This window comes from Anabrus simplex, chromosome 1 (genome assembly GCF_040414725.1).
Source record: "Anabrus simplex isolate iqAnaSimp1 chromosome 1, ASM4041472v1, whole genome shotgun sequence".
Taxonomy (NCBI): domain Eukaryota; kingdom Metazoa; phylum Arthropoda; class Insecta; order Orthoptera; family Tettigoniidae; genus Anabrus; species Anabrus simplex.
In genome coordinates this window covers 1,543,280,488-1,543,301,320 of record NC_090265.1, presented here as the reverse complement: position 1 = coordinate 1,543,301,320, position 20,833 = coordinate 1,543,280,488, and the positions used below count along the sequence as shown (strand labels likewise).

General features: G+C 37.8%; 1 protein-coding gene across 4 annotated transcripts in view; it reads right to left on the bottom strand.

Moving 5' to 3' along the window:
* Positions 1-20,833, bottom strand: part of alpha-Spec (alpha spectrin) — a 459,851-nt gene that overhangs the window by 50,283 nt on the left and 388,735 nt on the right. For 2 of the 4 annotated variants that reach the window (XM_067138066.2, XM_067138068.2), the window contains 3 exons: positions 20,563-20,675; positions 13,321-13,344; positions 2,960-3,014 (listed from right to left, as the gene is read on the bottom strand). In XM_067138066.2, coding sequence (XP_066994167.1) covers positions 2,960-3,014; positions 13,321-13,344; positions 20,563-20,675 — 192 coding nt within the window. The remainder of the gene's footprint in view (positions 1-2,959; positions 3,015-13,320; positions 13,345-20,562; positions 20,676-20,833) is intronic. The other 2 variants (XM_067138067.2, XM_067138069.2) reach the window with 1 other exon arrangement.

Here is a 20,833-nt window from a genome sequence, read left to right as displayed (position 1 = left end):
ATCTTTACAGGGTATTTCCTATAATCCATTTAACTTTGCACCAGAAAAATGTAATATGAACATCAGACCTCAAATAAACACAATACAAAGAAACAAGTATGTAAGGTACACTATTTTCTCATAGGCAGTAGATAGGAGCTTACGAAATGAACAATCTGTCGATTCGTTCATGAGTTATTGAGATAAATACGGCACTCTGCTTTACAAACTGCTCTGCGGTATGCCCGGCGTGCAAGCTAGCAGTGAGGCCCGCGTCAGGGATGACTAAGCTACAGTATGTCAACCGCCAGTAAAGCGCCTGATCTTACCGAATCCGAGGTTGTAAGAGTGCTATCCACATTAGAACCGGAAGATGAACATTCCGATTTTAGTGATTTTGAGAATAATGATGATAGTTATGGCACCGATTATAATGCAAGTACAGAAGTTGTCCAACCAGCCGGGGACAAACTGCTTAGACTGACAGAGAGATATTTTCCTTCCCCTGAACCACCCACCCCGAAGAAAATATTTCCTGCCAGATACTGCCATGTGTGTTCAAACACCACACTTGATGAGAAAAAGAGGAAAGAAAGTAGATATATGTGAAAAATACAACGTTGGACTCTGTGTACACCCCTGCTTCGGAAACTACCATACCCTAGTAAGGTACTGAAGGAGATGAACTTGTTTCGTGCGAATGAACACTTCCAAAGAAGACATGCGATTTGAAAAAAATGTAGGCTACCCACAGTTTTGGAATTACCAGTTTTGTACAACCCTTGACTAACTGGTCTGGACCATTTTTTGTTTTGATTTCAAACCAAGATGTATAGGAATTTTTAATGCATTCTGAGTGTTTTATCTTGAATAATATTTTACCGTAATATTTAGATACATTTTTACTCATTTTAGACACCCCTGAAGTTATTGTCTTCAGTTTAGTTATATATCGATGCTTGGAAGTGGACAGCTAGGACCACCTGTAGCCACTGAAACATGTAAGTTGAGCTTTTTACTGTTATTTTTAATTATTAGTTCGCTTTTTGTTCAATTGTTGGCCTTTTATGCTGGACAACCTTGAATTCCTGCGCAACATGTAGCTAATTTTGTGTTAAAAAAATCAGTTTAGGACCTTCCATATTTAGTATAAAAATATATGACAAGCAGGCAAGAACCCTCTGGTTTTTCCCATCTTATTTCCGATTTTTATATATTGAAGTTAATTATTAAAAATAATTCAGCACAGGGTTTTTACAAAAGAGAATTTATCTCAGCAAAGAAAAGGTTAATATTAGCATATGGCAACGATACGTGTGTAACTTACATACAGGACTTGATTCATGTCATGGCAACTGTTACTTTATATCACAAAAATGTGCCAACATTGGAAATCTATTATGTATATTTGAAAGTGTGAGAAATGTACTTTGTGATACTGCCACCAGATGGAGCATTAGTGCAGGAATGTCACAGATGACCGAAGGAACAAATATAACATCTGAATTAGTTTCATTTATGTTAAACCTGTTTAACATCCTTCCAAGTAGTCTCCCAAGTTATCCAGGTTTCTTTTGTTAACATTTGGGGAAGACAGAATTCCACTGAGATTCGTGAGCGCACAGGAAATAGGGAGGCTGTGCCAATAACCCTACCCCCAACACTGTAAAGAACTCATAACAGTGGCCACTTTGCAAGATCTGGCATTGCCATGTAGAATTATTGCACTGCCCAACAATTCAGGACATACTTCCCATACAAATGTAAAGAGGAGAAGAGCTCCACCTAATCAATACTTTATTATTATTATTATTATTATTATTATTATTATTATTATTATTATTATTAAAGATACAGGACTGGTTTCGACCCTAACGGGTCATCCTCAGCTGGACATGCATGTACATATAACACGTCGTACAATTGCAAACATTACCATATTTAGAAAGGAATATCATGTGACGGTAGCATGTCAGGTTGTACTCATGAGTAGGGCATTCGTCAAATTGCGCATCTGAGAAAAGTGAATATTCCTAAACTTAAAACTAACTTATAAGTGTTCATAAAATAAAAACATGTGCATAAAACATGAATTTTCACAAGAATGAAAGTGTTTTACGCATATGTTGTTTTAATTTTATGTACACTTATAAGTTAGTTTTAAGTTTAGGAATATTCACTTTTCTCAGATGAGCAATTTGACGAATGCCCTACTCATGAGTACAACCTGACATGCTACCGTCTCATGATATTCCTTTCTAAATATGGTAATGTTTGCAATTGTACAATGTGTTATATGTACATGCATGTCCATCTGAGGATGACCCGTTAGAGTCGAAACCAGTCCTGTATCTTTAATAATAATAATAATAATAATAATGATAATAATAATGATAATAATAATAATAATAATAATAATAATAATAAAGTATTGATTAGGTGGAGCTCTTCTCCTCTTTACATTTGTGTGAATTTATTAATACGGATATGAAGCTTATAAATTACGATACTTCCCATACACCATGAAGAAGGAAGGTGGTACAGCAAAAACTGACAGGTTATACAGAGCAGTAACAGTGTCTCTTTCACAAATTAGACTGACATACTAGAACACTGCAGTTGTTGTTTGCGAAATGTGGCGAGAGCAAGAGAACAAATGAATACCAGACCTAGTTCAGAATAGTTTGGTAATATCTGAGATGAGAAGGATGCAATACATCCTTGGGACATATCAGGACTTCTCACTTAGTGTGATGCAAGATGTATAAGAGGTAAGAATGAGTATGACAAACAGGCTAGGGGAGATATAGTCCACACTAGTTATGTAGTCATAAAGTATTCAGCATAACAGAAGGTCATGTATAAAGCTGCAATACATCAACATGGACTTTATTACTTAAAGCAGTTTATAATTACAGAACATGAAATTCACCTATTTTACACATCATTTAACATGAGAATGAAATGCTAAGACAAATACCTTCGTTGCTTCCAACTGTTGCTCCAAAGAACCAGATCCTTCCATCATAGAGGTCCTGCAAAAAAGCAAATGTAAGTAACATGGAATTGCAATTACAAAAATGTCCATATATCAGAGTGTGCTGTACATAAATAGAAAGCCCAGAGATTTATAATCAAGAGCAGAAAGGACACTAAACTACTAAACACTGTGATAGTACATATATAATACCCCCACACTATATTTTGTATTAATGTTAGAAGCTGAAAGGTCTCCATATTGAATTCTAGTCATTCATTTTGTACAGTAGTTGGAAAATACAGGGCTATTTACAGAGCTGGTAATAATAATAATCAGTGAAACTTTATAAACAACACAGTAGCTATGGACTCAAAAGTTATAATTTAAGATGTGCCAAGGGTACAGCAACATTGGAGATTAAACACAGCAAATCTCTCTCTCCTGATTAGACAGCCACAGCAAGCGGGGTATGGCACGGCTAGTCTAAATGAGAAGGATATCTCTATAAAACGTGTACGATACAACTGCAGTGTTGTTATTCTGTTGCTGTTATATAATTGCTGGTTCTTATCCCATTCTTGTGCAGCAACATTAACTTAGGCACTAGTTAGTATTTATAGTCATCGTTGCATATTTAATACATGCTCCCGTACTTCATCACATACCTTGTTGGAGACTTTCTACAGAAGGCTTACCTACATAGATAATCTGTCACCTATGGATAGTTCACTACAGGGTCAATGGTTAAAGTGATATACAGGGTGTTTCAAAACTCAACGGCCAAATTTCAGGAATGGATACCTCATAAAAAAAGAAAAAAAAGGGGCTACAACAACATGGGTCTGCAAATGTACAATTACAGAGTTATTCGAGCATCTACTGTTACGCAGTGGATGCTGACAAGTGCCATTTGCCGGAGGAAAATGCATGACACTGGCTATAAGTGTTACACAAGTAATCAAATTGTGAATCAAAGTGATGTGGGCCTGAATATCCTTCAGCACACGAAGATGAAGTAAAGTGATCTCCAGTTAAATATATAGCTAAATAAAAATAAGACACGACCACAGTATTCCACACATGATCATGTGTTTCATATTTTGGGCATCTCTAACAACCTACTTAAAGCCAAGAAAACGTGCAGCTTTTATTAGCCTAGATGTTGAAAAAGCATTTGATAAGGTCTGGATATTGGGCCTTATTTACAAGTTTTGTCATTTGCCTCTTCCTATTACAATAACCCATTTCCTTGCCAGTTTCCTTCATTCCCACTCTGCTCAAATTATGATTCATAATCCTCTATCATATTCCTTTCCTCACACAACGGGAGTAGTCTAAGGGAGTCCTCTATCCCCCATGGTGCATGCCCTTTACTGTATAGATATCCCTCAACCATCCCCTCCCCTTAGATTATATCAATTTGCCGATTATACTGCAACACTTGCCCTCTAAACTACTCTCCAATCCATACAGTTCTGCCTTCAATCCTATCTAGACCAGCTTGAAGAATGGCTTAATCTATGGCAAATAAAAAATCAATGTAAATAAAACACAACTTATTATATTCAAAAACCGTAAACGTAGATACAGAGCTTCTAATAAAATTTAGATCACACTAAACAATCAACCTCTCACGGAAACCTCTACGCTTACTTATCTTGTTGTCACATTTCAAAACCTAAAATGGAATGCACACTTGAACATAATTTATCAAAAGGCATGCCACAGATTTTACCTTCTATGACGGTTGGTCAAACCTGGGGTTTAAAAGCACTGCAAATTATCAATACCTATAAAGGTTTTGTTCAACCTGTAATAACCTATGCCTCCCCTCCTGGACTGCAGCCTATCCCCTCCAATACCTTGAACTCCTACGACCAGAAACAAAAATTGATATAATTAATGTCCTTTACACCTTCCCAATGATCCTTACCCATCTTCATTCTCTTTGACTTCACTACCTTGAAAGATGTGTATTCCGTAATCTTCCCCAGTCACTGGAAGTACTTAGCTTATTCCTGCTTGGCAACGCTATCCTTCACAATCAGCCAACTCCCACGACCAAAGACCTATTTCCTCCAACAAAGTCTGCCCATCCTTAAATATTGTTTTAATAATAACCAATATGACAAGCCACTGCAGATAGCACATGCCTGGGCACGATTCTCATCTTGGTTTGCTGGCTCGCGACGATATACCTTACGGCGATACCACCGCCATCTCGTATTGCAATTGTCAACTATGTGCTACACACTAATTCTCAAACACTACGTTGAGATGGCTATGTTTATGGACACGATTTTTTTTAACCTTCTTTCATGATGACAATCGTTACAGAAGAATAAGTAATACAATATTTTGTTTTGTTAGATATAAGGAGTTTTTTTTAATACTAGTGTATATATAAACTTTATATGTGAAGCAGTGCATTTCCCAAGACAATTTAAATTAGCAACATAAGAACTTTCATCCATATAATGCTAAACAGCAAGAAAAATGATTTATGTATTTCTACATTTTTTTTACAAGTTTGAAAATGTGTGATATCACACAACATGCACAAAAATAATACTAATGTAAATAAAACCATGTATCAATGCCTCAGAGCTCCTCATAGAGCTGATGGCCCACTCCTGTAAAGGGAGAATGAAATAATAAATTGATTGATTGAAATAAGATACCTCCCACTTCCACAAACAATTCCCTCCTCCTCCCTACCATTACTCATCCCCACCCGAAACCACCTTTTACCAAAATCTCCTTATTTCCCCTTCCCTTCAACCCTCTCCTACTCACACACTTGTACCCCCACATACTAAACACCCTGACAACTGTCTCCGATGTTACTAACGCCTTAGTCCGCACCCACGACACCGCTCCGGGTTCCGACCAAATCTGGTACCGCCACATCCGTCAAGCCCCTATCGTACTCTACACTCTCCTAGCATCCTTCTGTACATTTTTACTTACCTCCAGTTTCTATCCCACCTCCTGCAAGAGATCCACAAAGCTCCTTTTCCCCAAACCCGGAAAAGACGGATCCAACCTAAACTCCGACTGTCCCATCTGTCTCATCACAATCCTTGCCAAGACCCTATACCCTATCTTAAATTACCTGGGAGATAATAAGAAGTCTGATCATGAGCTTGTTGCAGTACTAGTCACATAAAAATATCAGTCAAGAAACTGCGAGATCGATAACTAGTCGTAAGTTATGACAACTAGTTCAAATAATCTGTAACTAACATGTCATAAGAAGAATACAACATTTATACAATCACCAGAATGAATCAAGATGATATTCAATACAATTCTGAAGGTTAACGTACTCATCAATGTCGCCTGTGGAAGAAAGATAGCTTACAATTCCCTCCATATCGCAGTCGTCTAGTCATCACTGTCAGAGTTATTAACATTTGTCATTATTCATTCAATTGCATCATCTACTAACTGGTCTATATCCCATACTCGCTTTTCTTCAGTCTCGACTTGTTTAACACACGTTTCCCAACGTTGAGGGGTCACTAGTTCAATCCCTTCCAGCAGCAGTTTTCTTACTTCTGCAAGGGTGAGAGTTTTGTTGTTCCCAGCTGTATGGCCTTTAACTTGGCTCCACACACTTTCAATTGGATCTAAAGAACAATGGTATGGGGGTAACCTTAAAACTTGCCTTCCCGATTGCAATGCGATATCATCTAGTTGATACGCGCCATATGAGTCCTTTATATGCTGTTGGATGACATTAAGAAATAACGGCAACTAACCTCACATTTTTGAGAGTACTACCAGGATTTGAGTCACTAAAATTCTTAAAAACGTTGAGAACACAGTTTTTCTCCACTTCTCAATGCTTTTCCCTTCTTATGCTTAAGGGCCACGCTCACCCATCTTCACTCCACACAGAACTTTAACAGAATTTGTAAATGTAAATTAAAATAGTTAACTAAATCCTAAACACCAAGACTCTGACTACCAACTTAATCATATATTACTAAATATTAGCATGAAATAAACTCTTAATAATATGTAAAGTTGCTGGCGTGCCAATAACACGCGGAACACAGTAGTAAACAGCAAGCACAGCGGTTGTATGTTAGCTAAATGAACCGCTATTGCATACTGCAATGGCTGTTCTGCTGCTGTCACATCGCCCCTCCCAAAAGGCACTTTAATGCACGAGTATCAATTATAAATTGAAACTAAACTGCTTTCTAAAAGAGAAAAGTGAAGATACATGGATTTAAATGACGTACATAACTTTTATGTGGATGTAATATTACTTAACACATGTAAAGTAATTTTAATACCTTACCGAGAGATAGACAGTACCACCGCAATTACCACATGTTTTTGGTGTTTACTTCACCTCCCAGGTTATTTAAGATAGGGTAGAGATAAAATACTCATCCAACAGTTACACTCCTACCTCAAGTCCCTTAACTTACTACCTCCATCACAACGCAGATTCCGCCCAGGACTACCCACCTCTCACCAGCTTCTTCGCCTCATCCAATCCGTAGCTAACAACTTCAACCCAACCCGACTGTCCCTACTAATCGTCTTCAATTTTAACCTGATATTTGACTCGTCTGGCACCCTGCCCTTATTTTCAAGCTCCACTTCTTTACACTCCCAGCCTCCAACATCCGGTTTTTCGTTGCCTATCTCAATAACTACAGCTGTTTATCACTCAATGGCCACTAATCTCTTCCAGAGATTCCTCGACAAGGCCCCAGATCCCAACAACACTGTTGGATCCCAACTCCTACAAATTTAACGGCTGATGATTTTCGCTATGCCGAACGAAACATGTCCCATTATTTAAGACACTTCATGATTATTTCATAATTCAATGCAGTGTTCTTCCCAGATATTTTCGTCAGCCGGTTGGCAGGAATGAGTAACCGGGCGGGGAGTACATAAAAAACGAATATGATAACATTTCAGTATATTTCCCTCAAGGCATTAACACTAATATCAGACAAACATTAGACCTACCAGCAAAACTGTACTATTTCAGTGTTATCACAAACAAGACACAACAGAGTATTCTTGAAATTGTAGTGTTAATCTGCTCGTGCATACTTACGTAACAGCGGTGCTTACCACTCCATTTCTGTAGAGTGCCCGACAGGTCTGTGATGGCATACGGAATCTGTCCTTGCATGCAATTTCTCGACAATCCAGATGCTGCTCGCGCGTGTCATTAAGCGATAGTCAAGCTAAACTCTGATGTAATTGATGCAATTATCTTGATAATAATGAAGATATTTAATTTAAATAAACGTCTTACAGTATTTACGTTTTCATTTGGAGCCCCTAATGAGTCTAATAGATTTGAATATAATGTAACTATCACATATCTTGATTATGTTAGCCGGGCGGTCTGTAAAACCAGCAGGGCGGTGCATAAAAAGGTCCTAGGGAGAACACTGCAATGAGTGTATTGTATTGAATAGGTGGTTGTAAATAAAAGAATTTTATAATTTTAATATAGGATGGAAATCTCCGGACTCTCAAGGATACGGAAGTTGACGTATACCTGGGAGATATCCAGTTAAGACATCTTCGACTGTGTGAAGAAGAGGAGCTGAGACACACCTTAAAGGACTTTCCAGAAGTCATCACCAATAAAATAGGACGGACTACCACGGTTACGCATACCACTGAATGCAACGCTTCCTCACCCATCAAACAATGTTCATATCCAATCAACCCGGAAAATGCAACTACGTCATCCAGTAGATTCAAGAGATGCTAGGGCAAGGTCTCATCGAACCATCCACATCCTGTTGGGCTTCACCTATCATCCTACCGAAGAAGAAGAATGGGGAGTATCGATTATGTGTGGACTTCCACAGGTTAAACGAGAAGACTGTTAGTGATGCCTACCCCATGTCTGACCTGAAAGACTCGCTGAAACAATTAAGTGGGTCTACGGTTTTCAGCATGCTGGATCTCAACTCCGGATACTGGCAAATGGAGGTTGAGGAAAGTTCTAGACCACTGCCTGACCGCCTTCATGACACCGAGAGGATTGAACCAGTTTGCAGTAACGCCTTTTGAATTGAAGAATGTTCCTACCACCTTCATGCGATTGATGGATAAGGCAGACGTCATCACGTAGTTGCTCCAGGGAGCCGGTGTTACTTGCTCTGCTCGGGATGGATGTCTGTCTAATGGCAAGAGAGCAGTGGACAGGCGGGTTGCATACCGTGGTCGTACTGTACTTGCTGCTTGGAAATGTCACCATATGAACAACAGCTTTAATAATAATAATAATAATAATAATAATAATAATAATAATAATAATAATAATAATAATAATTTGGTGCATAGATCATGTGAGATGAACAGGACACAGATTACAGAGTATAACACGACAATAAAATTATTCATTGACAAAGGAAAATATACAACAGTGTGCAATATTTCCTGAATAAATACATTTTCATAATTAACTGAGGCTTTGCGACACGTACATTTACCAAAAGAAAATACCATTTATGTGATTTGTACATATTCTTCGCACTCTCATTAACATACATTTCAATATTTGCATAGCATTTATGATTATGACAACAAATTAAATACGCAAACTGAAAGAGGCTACTAGTAACACAGCACAGTCTGGTCATGAGGAGAATGTATCGACTATCGAGGAAGAGGCTGGTGGCAAGGCAATCCCGACCCCGGACATGGCATAGGCTGGTCAAGAGGAGAGCACATCCAGCGACATCGAGGAAGAAAGAAAAACTGAATGATGATGCTGCTTGTGTAAAGGGGCCTAACATCTTGGTCATCAGCCCCTAATGATACGAAACGAGACAAAATGTAATGACAAATTAAAAGTTCGAAATCCTCCACTGTCCAGAATTCAAAACATGAGGACGAAGAATGAATGGATGGATACGTATTTAAAAGAATGAGTGGATCTGACCCGCAATGCCTCAGTCACAGAAACTGATGTAAAACAATAGTATTATTGACCAAGGAACTGCTTCTATAGCACAATACTGAATCAATGATGCTTGTAGTCTAAAGGGGTCCAAAATCTAAGTCATCCACCCCTCATAATGGTACTTATCGCTAGGAAAGTAGAACCATGGTATTTGTCATGTTGCGGTACTAATCAAAAGTAGCATAGACTCTTAGTATTCCACACATTAAGGTACTCTTAACAGGTAATGAAATTCGCACATGTAATACAGACCTATGGTGTTTCGCATCTTGTGGCGCCATTTACTGGCAACGCAAACCTATGGTGTTCATCACATAACGTACTAACCACAGGGTGTTCCTCATATAGTGGGTACTAATCATAGGCAATAGTGGTACTAATCACAGGTACCGTAAAATCCAGCAACGCACTCTGTACTCCTAATCACAAACCTATTTTGTACCTAACACACTGGTAATACGCGCAAGTAAAAGCGACCCATGGTGTTTCCCGCATGGTGGTACTAATTACAAGTAGTCTCGTGGTTCTAATTCGATCACCCCTTGGTAGCCCCTTTTCATCGCCTCTTACGACAAGCAGGGGATACCATGGGAGTGTTCTTCGTCTGTGCCCCCCACCTACAGGGGGTTGTGTGTTTGGTCCACGAGAGGTATTTTATTTCCCTCAAGTCTGCAGGCAAGCCGGATAGGACGCCCCTATCCGCCAAATGGGACGCGCCACGTAGAAGTATCACCTTTCCCCCCTGCTACGCCAGCGTAGTAGGTTCATGGAGGAAGAAAGAAGATACAATCTACGTCCAAGGCAAAGTCGACGAGTGTGATAGACTGTAGAAATTGTTTCAAGTTATGGGGGGGAAATACGGACACAAGTGAGATAAACTGATATAACTTGAAAACAATCGAGCTTGAATTATTATTATTATTATTATTATTATTATTATTATTATTATTATTATTATTATTATACGATTATAATTAAGTCTTGTGACGTACATCCACTTATTAGTATCATTATTAGTTTACGATCACATTATTTGTGAGGTTATGCCATGAAACTTTTGTTGTATTGTATATAGATATTTATGAGTTTAGTTAATGTAAGAACCTGTATATAATTTATTATTACCTGTATTAATGATTTGTAATCCACTACAGAATTGTGAAACACACTGCAACATCCAGAATGGTACTGGGTAGACAAGAACTCTGTAGAATATTCTGTACATTATATCTGGGTCTTAAGCATTCTAGAATATACGAGAAAATATATCTTTCTAGAAGCCTGGCCAGGCACATATATAAAGAGGTGGTCTTGGTGGTAGAGACGAGTTATTACTCAGTTGGAGTTGTGGTTTAACAGGAGTATACTTGTGACCACGTGTTGTAGGTGTGATGTTTGTAAGCAGTCAACTGTTTCAACTGTGTTTTAAGGTTGCAACCTCCATGTGGCGTGTCCATAGTGGTAGGCATTTGTTAAAGGCGGTTTGTTGATGTGTATATTTTGTTTGTGACAACAGTTGAATAGGTTATGTGTATGTTCATGTGAAGTTAAGGTGAAATAATTTAATTAAATAAGTGTACCAACTGACAGCATCTTGTGTGCGTCTTTGTGGATACATTACGTCTAAGCTGCTGTCAGAAAACACATACAGTACAGGAACACTCCGAGCTGACTGGCAGCACAACCCTCCAATTGTGAAGACGGCAATACTGCCTAAAAGTGGAACCAACGCTCAGTACACTGGGGGATTTATGGTGGAAAATTAAAGGGAAATTAACCAACGATGGTTAAAATTCCCGACCCTGCCGGGAATCAAACCCAGGACCCCTGTAACCAAAGGCCAGCACGTCAGCCATTTAGCCATGGAGCCGGACATCATAGTGGGAAAATGGAGTGACAAGCAAGTGATACAATACATTTCCTCGCAATATGAGAACACAATTGTCACTGTCACAAATAAAAGGGGCCAAGAAAAAGAAACCTTTACCATTAGTGCAATATAATACACACATGAAAGGGACCGATCGGTGTAACCAATTCAAGGCATACTATCCTTTTGAAAGGAAAACCCTTCGCTGGTACAAAATTTTTTTTGTCCAAATCATTTAACTGATGATCATCAATGCTTTCTTCTCACACAACATGCACAATACCAGGCTTGGAAATCCAAAAATGGTTTTATAGGACTTCTGCCTGCAAATAGTGGAATCGCTTCTGCCACCTCATCAAGCAGAGCTAGTCCACACTCCTCTAAGTAAGAACAACTTACATCGGTTGGTGAAAAATGATGAGCGAGACTCCAAAGGAGGAACCAAACTGAAAAAGTACAGGGTCTACCTATAAAGCAGGAAAAAAAAAAAAAAAATCAACATTTGGCTGTTCTGGCTGACCAGATTTGCCGGGACTGCCTGGTTGGTTGCTTTGACAAATGCCACGAAGACATGTAAGTGGACCAAACAGTGGGTGGAGGGCGGAGCTGTAAATTATTGTACATAGTGTAAAAACAACATTAATAAAGCTAAATGTGGTTTTTACAGTTTTCCAATTTATAACATGCCATAAACAGTAATTAGTGTAATATCTTTCATTATAACATAAGATTTTCAACAAAATAGTGATCAGTGGTGTAGCACACAGTGCTGAGGGGCCAAATTCGACCCACAGACTTAGATGTCTTCAGAAATTTTCATTTCGGCATATATCATCTTTATAGGCACGTTTGGATTTTTGACATCTGGTAAGTTTTATATAATTTTTTCATTTTCAGTTTTTGGGGGTGGGAATGTATAATTTACATAGCAGTAAACATGTTAAGAAAAGGATAGGTAAGTGACTGATCTGCCACCCGCGTGACAGCCCTAAATGCTGAACAGTGGTGATTGATGAAGAGGAACAAGGAATTGCCAATGTAATAAATAAAATAAGGAGAATTACTGTTGATATCAAGATAAGCAATTCTGCAGGCAACATCAAGAACTTTAAATATAACTGGAAAATGATTCAGTACATGGTGAGAGATTATATCGCAGAGTATATTACACTTGCAGTTTCATATTTCTTCCACTCCAGATTTTAATATTCATGAATATCTAACCTTGGGTCTCAGAACTAATGAGTAATAAAATTCATTATTATTTTCATTACCTCACTGTAACATTTAAGAAAATAATTCATCTCCAGTTTAATTTGTAAGATGGTTAATATACATGCAGCACTGCCAGCAATATTCACTCAGTAATGTTATAATTACACAATACAGTGTAAGTATATACGTATATTAAATTCATCAGTATAAAATTAGTGCCTTCGTTTTTATTGGTCAGGGTGAAGTTATGAGGTTAAGCTACTCGAATTAGAATCACTCTTTGTTAATAACATGGAAACAAAAATAATATATTACCCATCCCATCCCAGAAGTCGGTATCTGTCCACGTCCAACGCCAAGAAGAATTTCATTTTGAAAATGGAGAATACTGAATATTAGAATATGTGCAGAATTTTAGTCATACATTTTAACAACCAATGCTGATATAAACAATATACAAGTAAGCCAAGTTGAGTATGTGAATAACTCTCAAATTCATACTGTTTTCTGCTTTAGGAACAAAATTTCAGACACATGAGATAATTGCAAAACAATTATGTAACCGATTAGTAAATGAATGGCAATATCAAAATAAAGCACTTCTCAACAAAATTATGTCAATTATAAATAAATATAATAAAAAGATACATTCTTATGTAAGACTAAAGGTGGGTATGCTATTTTAGGTGTAAAACAGTGATTACTAGAGACCGGATTTCCATGCAAATGCACGTTTTTAAATAAGCTGGTTACAATTCTCAAACTTTGCATATATTCGTTTTATGGCTTAACGATTCCAAATAACTGCTCTTTTTCCGTGCATCTTTGCATGTTTTGGCCTTTTAAGGACAAAATTCATGCATAATGCATATTTTGAAGATTTTGGATTTAATAGCAAATATTTGGACGTTTAATATTGCATAATATGACTTTTCTTGTGACTTTGGCGCATATATAATGCTAACTTGCATGATAGTGCCTTATAGGAATGTTGGTTTGCAGAATTTGGGGCCTTTTTTCCACGTTATACAGAATGTCTATTACTGAGAAACAGAGAGAATGTATTCCTGGCATCCCACATGACAACCAAAATTAGTACATAATCCAATTAACCAAACACTTTCTTATCTGCTGCTTGAGTAAACAATGACGTAAGCCGGAAGGCCCCACGTCGATCTGTGTAATTCTTGGGATTAAATGGTCCCAGTTATACATTGTTATATGCCTTTCCTGGTAGGATCTAGTGTTTATAGTGCTTGTTCTGGTATAGGCTAGAGCAATTTTGTTACTTTCATTGATCTGTCTCTTATACTTGACTTTGACAATATGAAAGTGACTGGGGCATGAGCGATGCTAGTAATGCCATTCCTTCTGCAGCCAGTACCTGCTATGAATGGTGTGAAAATGTTGCTCATAGGGTCGGTTGGTGCATGCATTTCAGTGGGCTTGGCAGACTGATATGTAATAGCAACTTCTGGCTCGGTGAGGAAAGCAACGGGAAACTACCTCACTCATTTCCCTAGTACGCCTCTTCAGTGATGCCTAGGCCATCTATGAGAGCTGATGGCAGAGCTGTTGAGGATCCAACAGCCTTAGGGCTGAAGACTGAACAACATACATTGTCATAAATCGAACCATAAGTTGTGCATTACTCATTGACGGCTCATTCTTTCGGCTATGTTAGGCGAACAAAATAAAACTTGTATCGCATTTCTGTGACGCCGCGTTACTGAGCTAGCAGCTGATTTTGCACTGAACCCTCTTCCGTTGTTATCCTGGATTTTCCTACCGGGAACTTTCACTTGTCATTTTGTTATCGCAGCAGGCAATCAATGCCAGTTATTGAGGAGATTCAAATGTGTCTGCCATCATCGCACGGAGAAGTATAGCTGCGGCAGCTAGATGTAAGTTGAAAAAAGTGATCTGTTCAAATCCTGATTTTGATTTCTCAAGTTTATATAAGACGTATTGTAGTGAAAATGCAAAAGACGTACAATTTGACTTCACTTTGTCCCAAATGTCTTCAATTAACTATGCACTTTCACTTCTTGTGACGTAGAAGTTCTGTGCTTAAGGATGTGCTGACAGATAAATGGACGAGCTTATATCAAGGCAATTTGGAGAAATTAGTTGTTGTACAAATGTTTCAAAAGGAAGTGAATTTTGATTGTGCATATTTCCAGTTTATCGTGCATGTTTTGCTATATGATAGTGCATGAATGCATGCATATTTTGAGATTTGATAGTGCATGGAAATCCAGGCTCTAGTGATTACTGTTGAACATCAAACATGAAGAATTAACAAAGAAAGTACAACATTGAAAATGTCAACAAAGAAGAATGGAATATACTTTCAATGTCTTTCTCTCCCTGATTATGACAATTCTTATGGTTACTGAAGGGAATTATGAAGTTATCCATTTTCATACCAGGCAAACGCTGGGACTGTACCTTAATTAAGGCCACAACTACTTCCTTCCCAGTCCCAACCCTTTTCTATCCCAATGTTGCCGTAAGTCCTATGTGTCAGTGAGACATAAATCTAAAAGAAACTTTTGATGAAATCTAAAAATGTACAGTATGTTTAAAAACTGCAATGAATATATAGGGAGGTGTGACAGGCTGAAATATGGTGGTAATTTGTATTTTAGTGATGTGAAGATATACTTTTTTTTTTTTTTTTTTTTTTTTTTTTTTTTACAAGTTGTTTATGTTGCACTGGCATAGATAGGTCTTATGGCGACGACGGGACAGGAGAGGGATAGGAGTGGGAAGGAAGCGTCTGTTGCCTTAATTAAGGTACAGCTCCAGCATTTGCCTGGTGTGAAAATGGGAAACCATTTTCAGGGCTGTCGACAGTGGGGTTCGAACACACCATCTCCCGAATACTGGATACTGGCCGCACTTAAGCGACTGCAGCTATCGAGCTCAGTAACATCCGATTCAACAAGCACAAAGGACAGAAAAAATAAAAATGACAGTGAAAATGTCATCATAAAGGCTGCCATATCAACTTGATTTTCTATACATAGAGAAGCAGAACAAAGTACGAAAGGATTAAACAATAATTGGGAACCGTGCTTCGATTTGAATCAAGACCTGATAATTTTCAGAATATATGAACCACCTTCAAAAAATAAGTGATCTACATGTGATTATGGGAGGTCAATGAATTTTTATAGTTATGCTGTACAACAAAGAGGGTCACATATACACCACATTATTTTTCAACATAGTTATCATCCAGTATCTGTAAACATCGGTCAGAATGTTCTACCAATCATTCAACTCCCTGATAATAATAATAATAATGACGTGTGGCCTCCGAAGAGGCCTGGTGCAGGTCTTTTTCTAGTAGACGGCCTATTCGGCGACCTGCATGTCTGAAGATCAGGGCCCTACCTAGGATGATTTCTAATGTTAAATACATCACACACACCCAGCCCCCAAGCCACTGGAATTAACCAATTAAGGTTAAAATCCCCAACCCGGCCGGAATCGAACCGGGACCCTCTGAACCGAAGGCCAGTACGCTGACCATTCAGCCAACGAGTCTGACAACTCCCCGATGACAGAAGTCCACTCCTTGGCCCAGAAACAATCGGAGAACCATTGTTTAAACTTGTTCACTGTTTAAAAATCTTGTTCCATCCAGATGTACTTTCAGCCTGACGACACATGAAAATCTCATGGCGCAAGATCTGGAATGTATGCTAGATGTTGCAGTACCTCCTATTGAAACCACTGAAAACAGCTTGTTTTGTGTGTGCCGTAGGTGGTGTTTCATTATAATAAATGAGCACAATGCTTTTTCTAAATTTTACCTGCCTCTTGTTCTTTACAGCTTTGCGCAATGACCAATGTTTGGAAGGTTGAGTCGGCGTTAATGGTTGTGCCTCACTGTGCAAACTGTGTAGATAACTACTCCACACAGAAAACAGTGACCATAACGTTGAACAATTGTACAAACTGAAATTATTAGCCGACCTTGGCAAGACCACATATAGATGACCACAGGCAGCTTTCTCAGAACAATGCATTTTAATTTTGCACGTATAGGAATTCTCCTTTTAAACCTAGGAATTTCATTTTTGTCCGTATTGAACTGAGAAAGGATGATAGGAAAAACTTAAAACGGTCCACCTTTTCAATACAAAAATGTTATATTTATTTATAACATGTATTTGCACTTGGAACTAGTTTCGACGCTGTGTTTGCGTCATCATCAGCCAAAATGTGGGAAATAGGCAAGATGTAGGCATTTATATTACACAAGGCGTTACATTAAACAATACACATCTTATAAGGAGATAAAAACAGGGACGAATATAGAAACAAATGAATCGTTGAGAAAACAAAAGTTATACATATTAAAAATAACCTTAAGCACACATCTTGCAGTGCGAAAGTGTTCTCCTTGAATGATTACTGAATATAAAAACACACGCGCACACATTTCTGAAGAGCCATCAGGCAGGACAAAGTAAAGTGAAACCTTAAGAGTTCTTCTGAGAAGAGTTCCTCATTTTTTCTATGTTCCGACTAACTAATGAAGTCTCCCTTGAGTTCCTGATAAACATACACAACAGGAAATTCTCCTTCACTCTCAACAATAGCTCTAAAGACCAACGGTAAAATTTTTATTTTAAATATTGTGCAGAGACGTGAAAGCATGATTTTGAACATGATATAACTCCTTCATATAACCCAGTTTTTTATACAAGGTGTTGCATTAAATAACACACATCTTACGAGGAGATAAAAACAGGGATGGATGTAGAAACACATGCATCGTTGAGAAAGCAAGTTATACATATTAAAAATAAGCTTAACCACATAACTTGCAGTGCGAAAATATTTGCCTTGAATGATTCCTGAATACAAAACGCGCGCGCACACACTTCTAAAGAGCCAGCAGGCAGGAGAAAGTAAGGTGAAACCTTAAGAGTTCTTCTGAGAAGAGTTCATCATTCTTTCTATGATCTGACTAACTAATGAAGTCTCCCTTGAGTTCCTGATAAACATACACAACAGGAAATTAAACAATAGGCTACACATCTTACAAGGAGATAAAAACAGGGAAAGTTATACATATTAAAAATAACCTTAACCACACATCTTGTAGTGCGAAAATATTCGTCTTGAGTGATTCATGAATACAAAACATACGCGCACACATTTCTGAAGAGCCAGCAGGCAGGAAAAAGTAATGTGAAACCTTAAGAGTTCTTGTATAACTTTTGTTTTCTCAACGATTCATTTGTTCCTATATTCGTCCCTGTTTTTATCTCCTTATAAGATGTGTATTGTTTAATGTAACGCCTTGTGTAATATAAATGCCTACATCTTGCCTATTTCCCACATTTTGGCTGATGACGCAAACACAGCGTCGAAACTAGTTCCAAGTGCAAATACATGTTATAAATAAATATAGGAATTCTCCAGTAGAGATTCTCTCACTGAAAGAAATATATCCTACGAGGTACAAACTAAGTAGCTGTTGGGCTTTCTTTTCTGTTACAATACAGTAGAAGTCCGCTATAGCGAGTACGGCATGTAACGAGAACCTCGTCATAACGCCAGGTTTTGTATGTCCCTTCAAAATTCCTCTATTCAAATTTGTATTGTCCTTCGGTTACAGCGAGAGCCCTATCACTGACGCACCCGTTATTACGAGCAATTAAGCATGCGCCATATTTTCCTTCACCGATAATTATGCTGCACCGGAACCAACCAAACACTAGCTCCACAACGTGATCACAAGCATATTAGGACTCAAACTGATAACGTTCACTTTTAAACTTCCACTACACAGGGTAATTTTCATACATCCATATAATTATTATAAAAACTAAACTGTTGTAGCACCCAAGCTTTCTGGACTCCCCAATACATTTACACTTAATTCAATGTTATGGAACACAACTAACAGAAAGAAAACATATTGGGTGTCAGTGTACTTGATGATACACAATATGAAATAAGCATGAGAATAAATTACTACCTAGGGTGGGGTCATAGGTTGATGATACCCCAACTTGCTTACCTAACCTGATGACTTGTTGAACTGAAAAAGGCATTAGGATATAGTGGCTAGGTTATATTCTTTTGTGAAATGACACACTGTCCATTAAAATATATAAATATACCTCCAAACTTAACCACCTCAATATTCTTCACAGCAGATGACAGAACGATAATGCAAGAAATGAACACTAAATATTTGACCACATTGATACATGTATAACATACCACCTCCATAACACATAGCACGAATTACAAACAGAAATACACTGTTTCTATGTATGTTGCACGATAGTAGTGTCATGAACTTACTTAAAAGGTAGTGTAGTGGAACCCTGTTTTTCCTATAACTTAAAGAAAAATTATAAATTTCTTTTGCCCTGAAACTTGTCCCATATAATGAGAAAATGAAACTTAATTTAACCAGTCACACGAATATGAAACTAAACACATTAGTATAAAAACTAATATTTATTGAAAAAGTAAAATTTTATAAATGGGAAGTGGTAATGGAATTTTCGTCATTTCATAAAACTGTTTCAGTTTCTAAAAGGGAATATAGAACGGAAACTTATTTGTTTTCTAACCAATAACATAATCTTCATAAATATCACTTAATATTTACAGTTTTTCTAAAGTTCCCAACTCTTCAGAAAATTGCAAGTAACTTATCTTGTCCCTGACTTGTAGCTCAATGACTGCTAAATGTAATGTTTGTATAGTAATCTGGTCTACACTATTTTCCTCCATCCCGTGGTATTGAAGGTGCTCAAATAAGTCAGCCTCGTATCGGGAGATTTACTGGCACATAATTCTCGATCCTATCTCCAAAGGGATTCACAACACAATTTACAACGTATACTATTAAGAGTACCAGATGTTTATAGGATGTACTACGCTCATCATACCTTCACCTAAAGCAGGGATATAGCCGCAGTGAAATTGTACTTCGGTCTCGAAAGCCAAAAATAACGGCCGAGAGGAATCTGCAGGCCTTTGAGCAGCGGTTGCTTGGAAGGCCAAGGCCCTTCAAGGGCTGTAGTGCCTTTTGGGGGGGGGGGCGAGTAGTACTTCAGTTACTGTGGATTTTGCCGAGTCTGCCCTACATTCCAATTATAACTTCTGAACTATTTTCATATTAAATTCAAGGCTAGTAGGTGTGAAATTGTTAGTGCCTCCCAATTTCAAAACAATATAATGCAAACTACTCTACATACATGAACAAGAATGAGTTTTCACTGTATTACACAGTAGCAGGTTGTGGGGCTTCTGAACTTAGAAGTTACAACAACAATATGCCAAGTGTGGGAGCCATAATTAGGGTATAAAAAAGAAAAAGTGTTGATTAATGTTAGCTTGTTTAACCTTTTATCATACATAACTCCAATCTAGCCAACCCACTGACTTTCTAAATTATCATACTAATTTAGAAATTTATGAAACTAAACTAATAAAGATTGAAATTCCATCGTCATACATTGGTATTTAGATTAACACCAATTTTCAGATCAGAATGTGACTAGTTTTACTTGCCTTGTTTCTGTAAGCCACTGGTGGAAAGCATTTGCATGCTTGGCAAACTCTTTCCGAAGTTTATCATTCTCCTCTTGTCGTTGTGCTTCTTTAGCAAGTTCAATGTCTCTTTCCTGCACACAATATGAACATGCATAAAAAAATTAGCACTGATGAGGAACAAACATTGCAATATAAAACTATATTACATTTATACAGAACTGACAGGTATAATACCGAACATGTTGATAACACAAGAAGGTGGAAACCATTACATCTTTATTGGACTGAA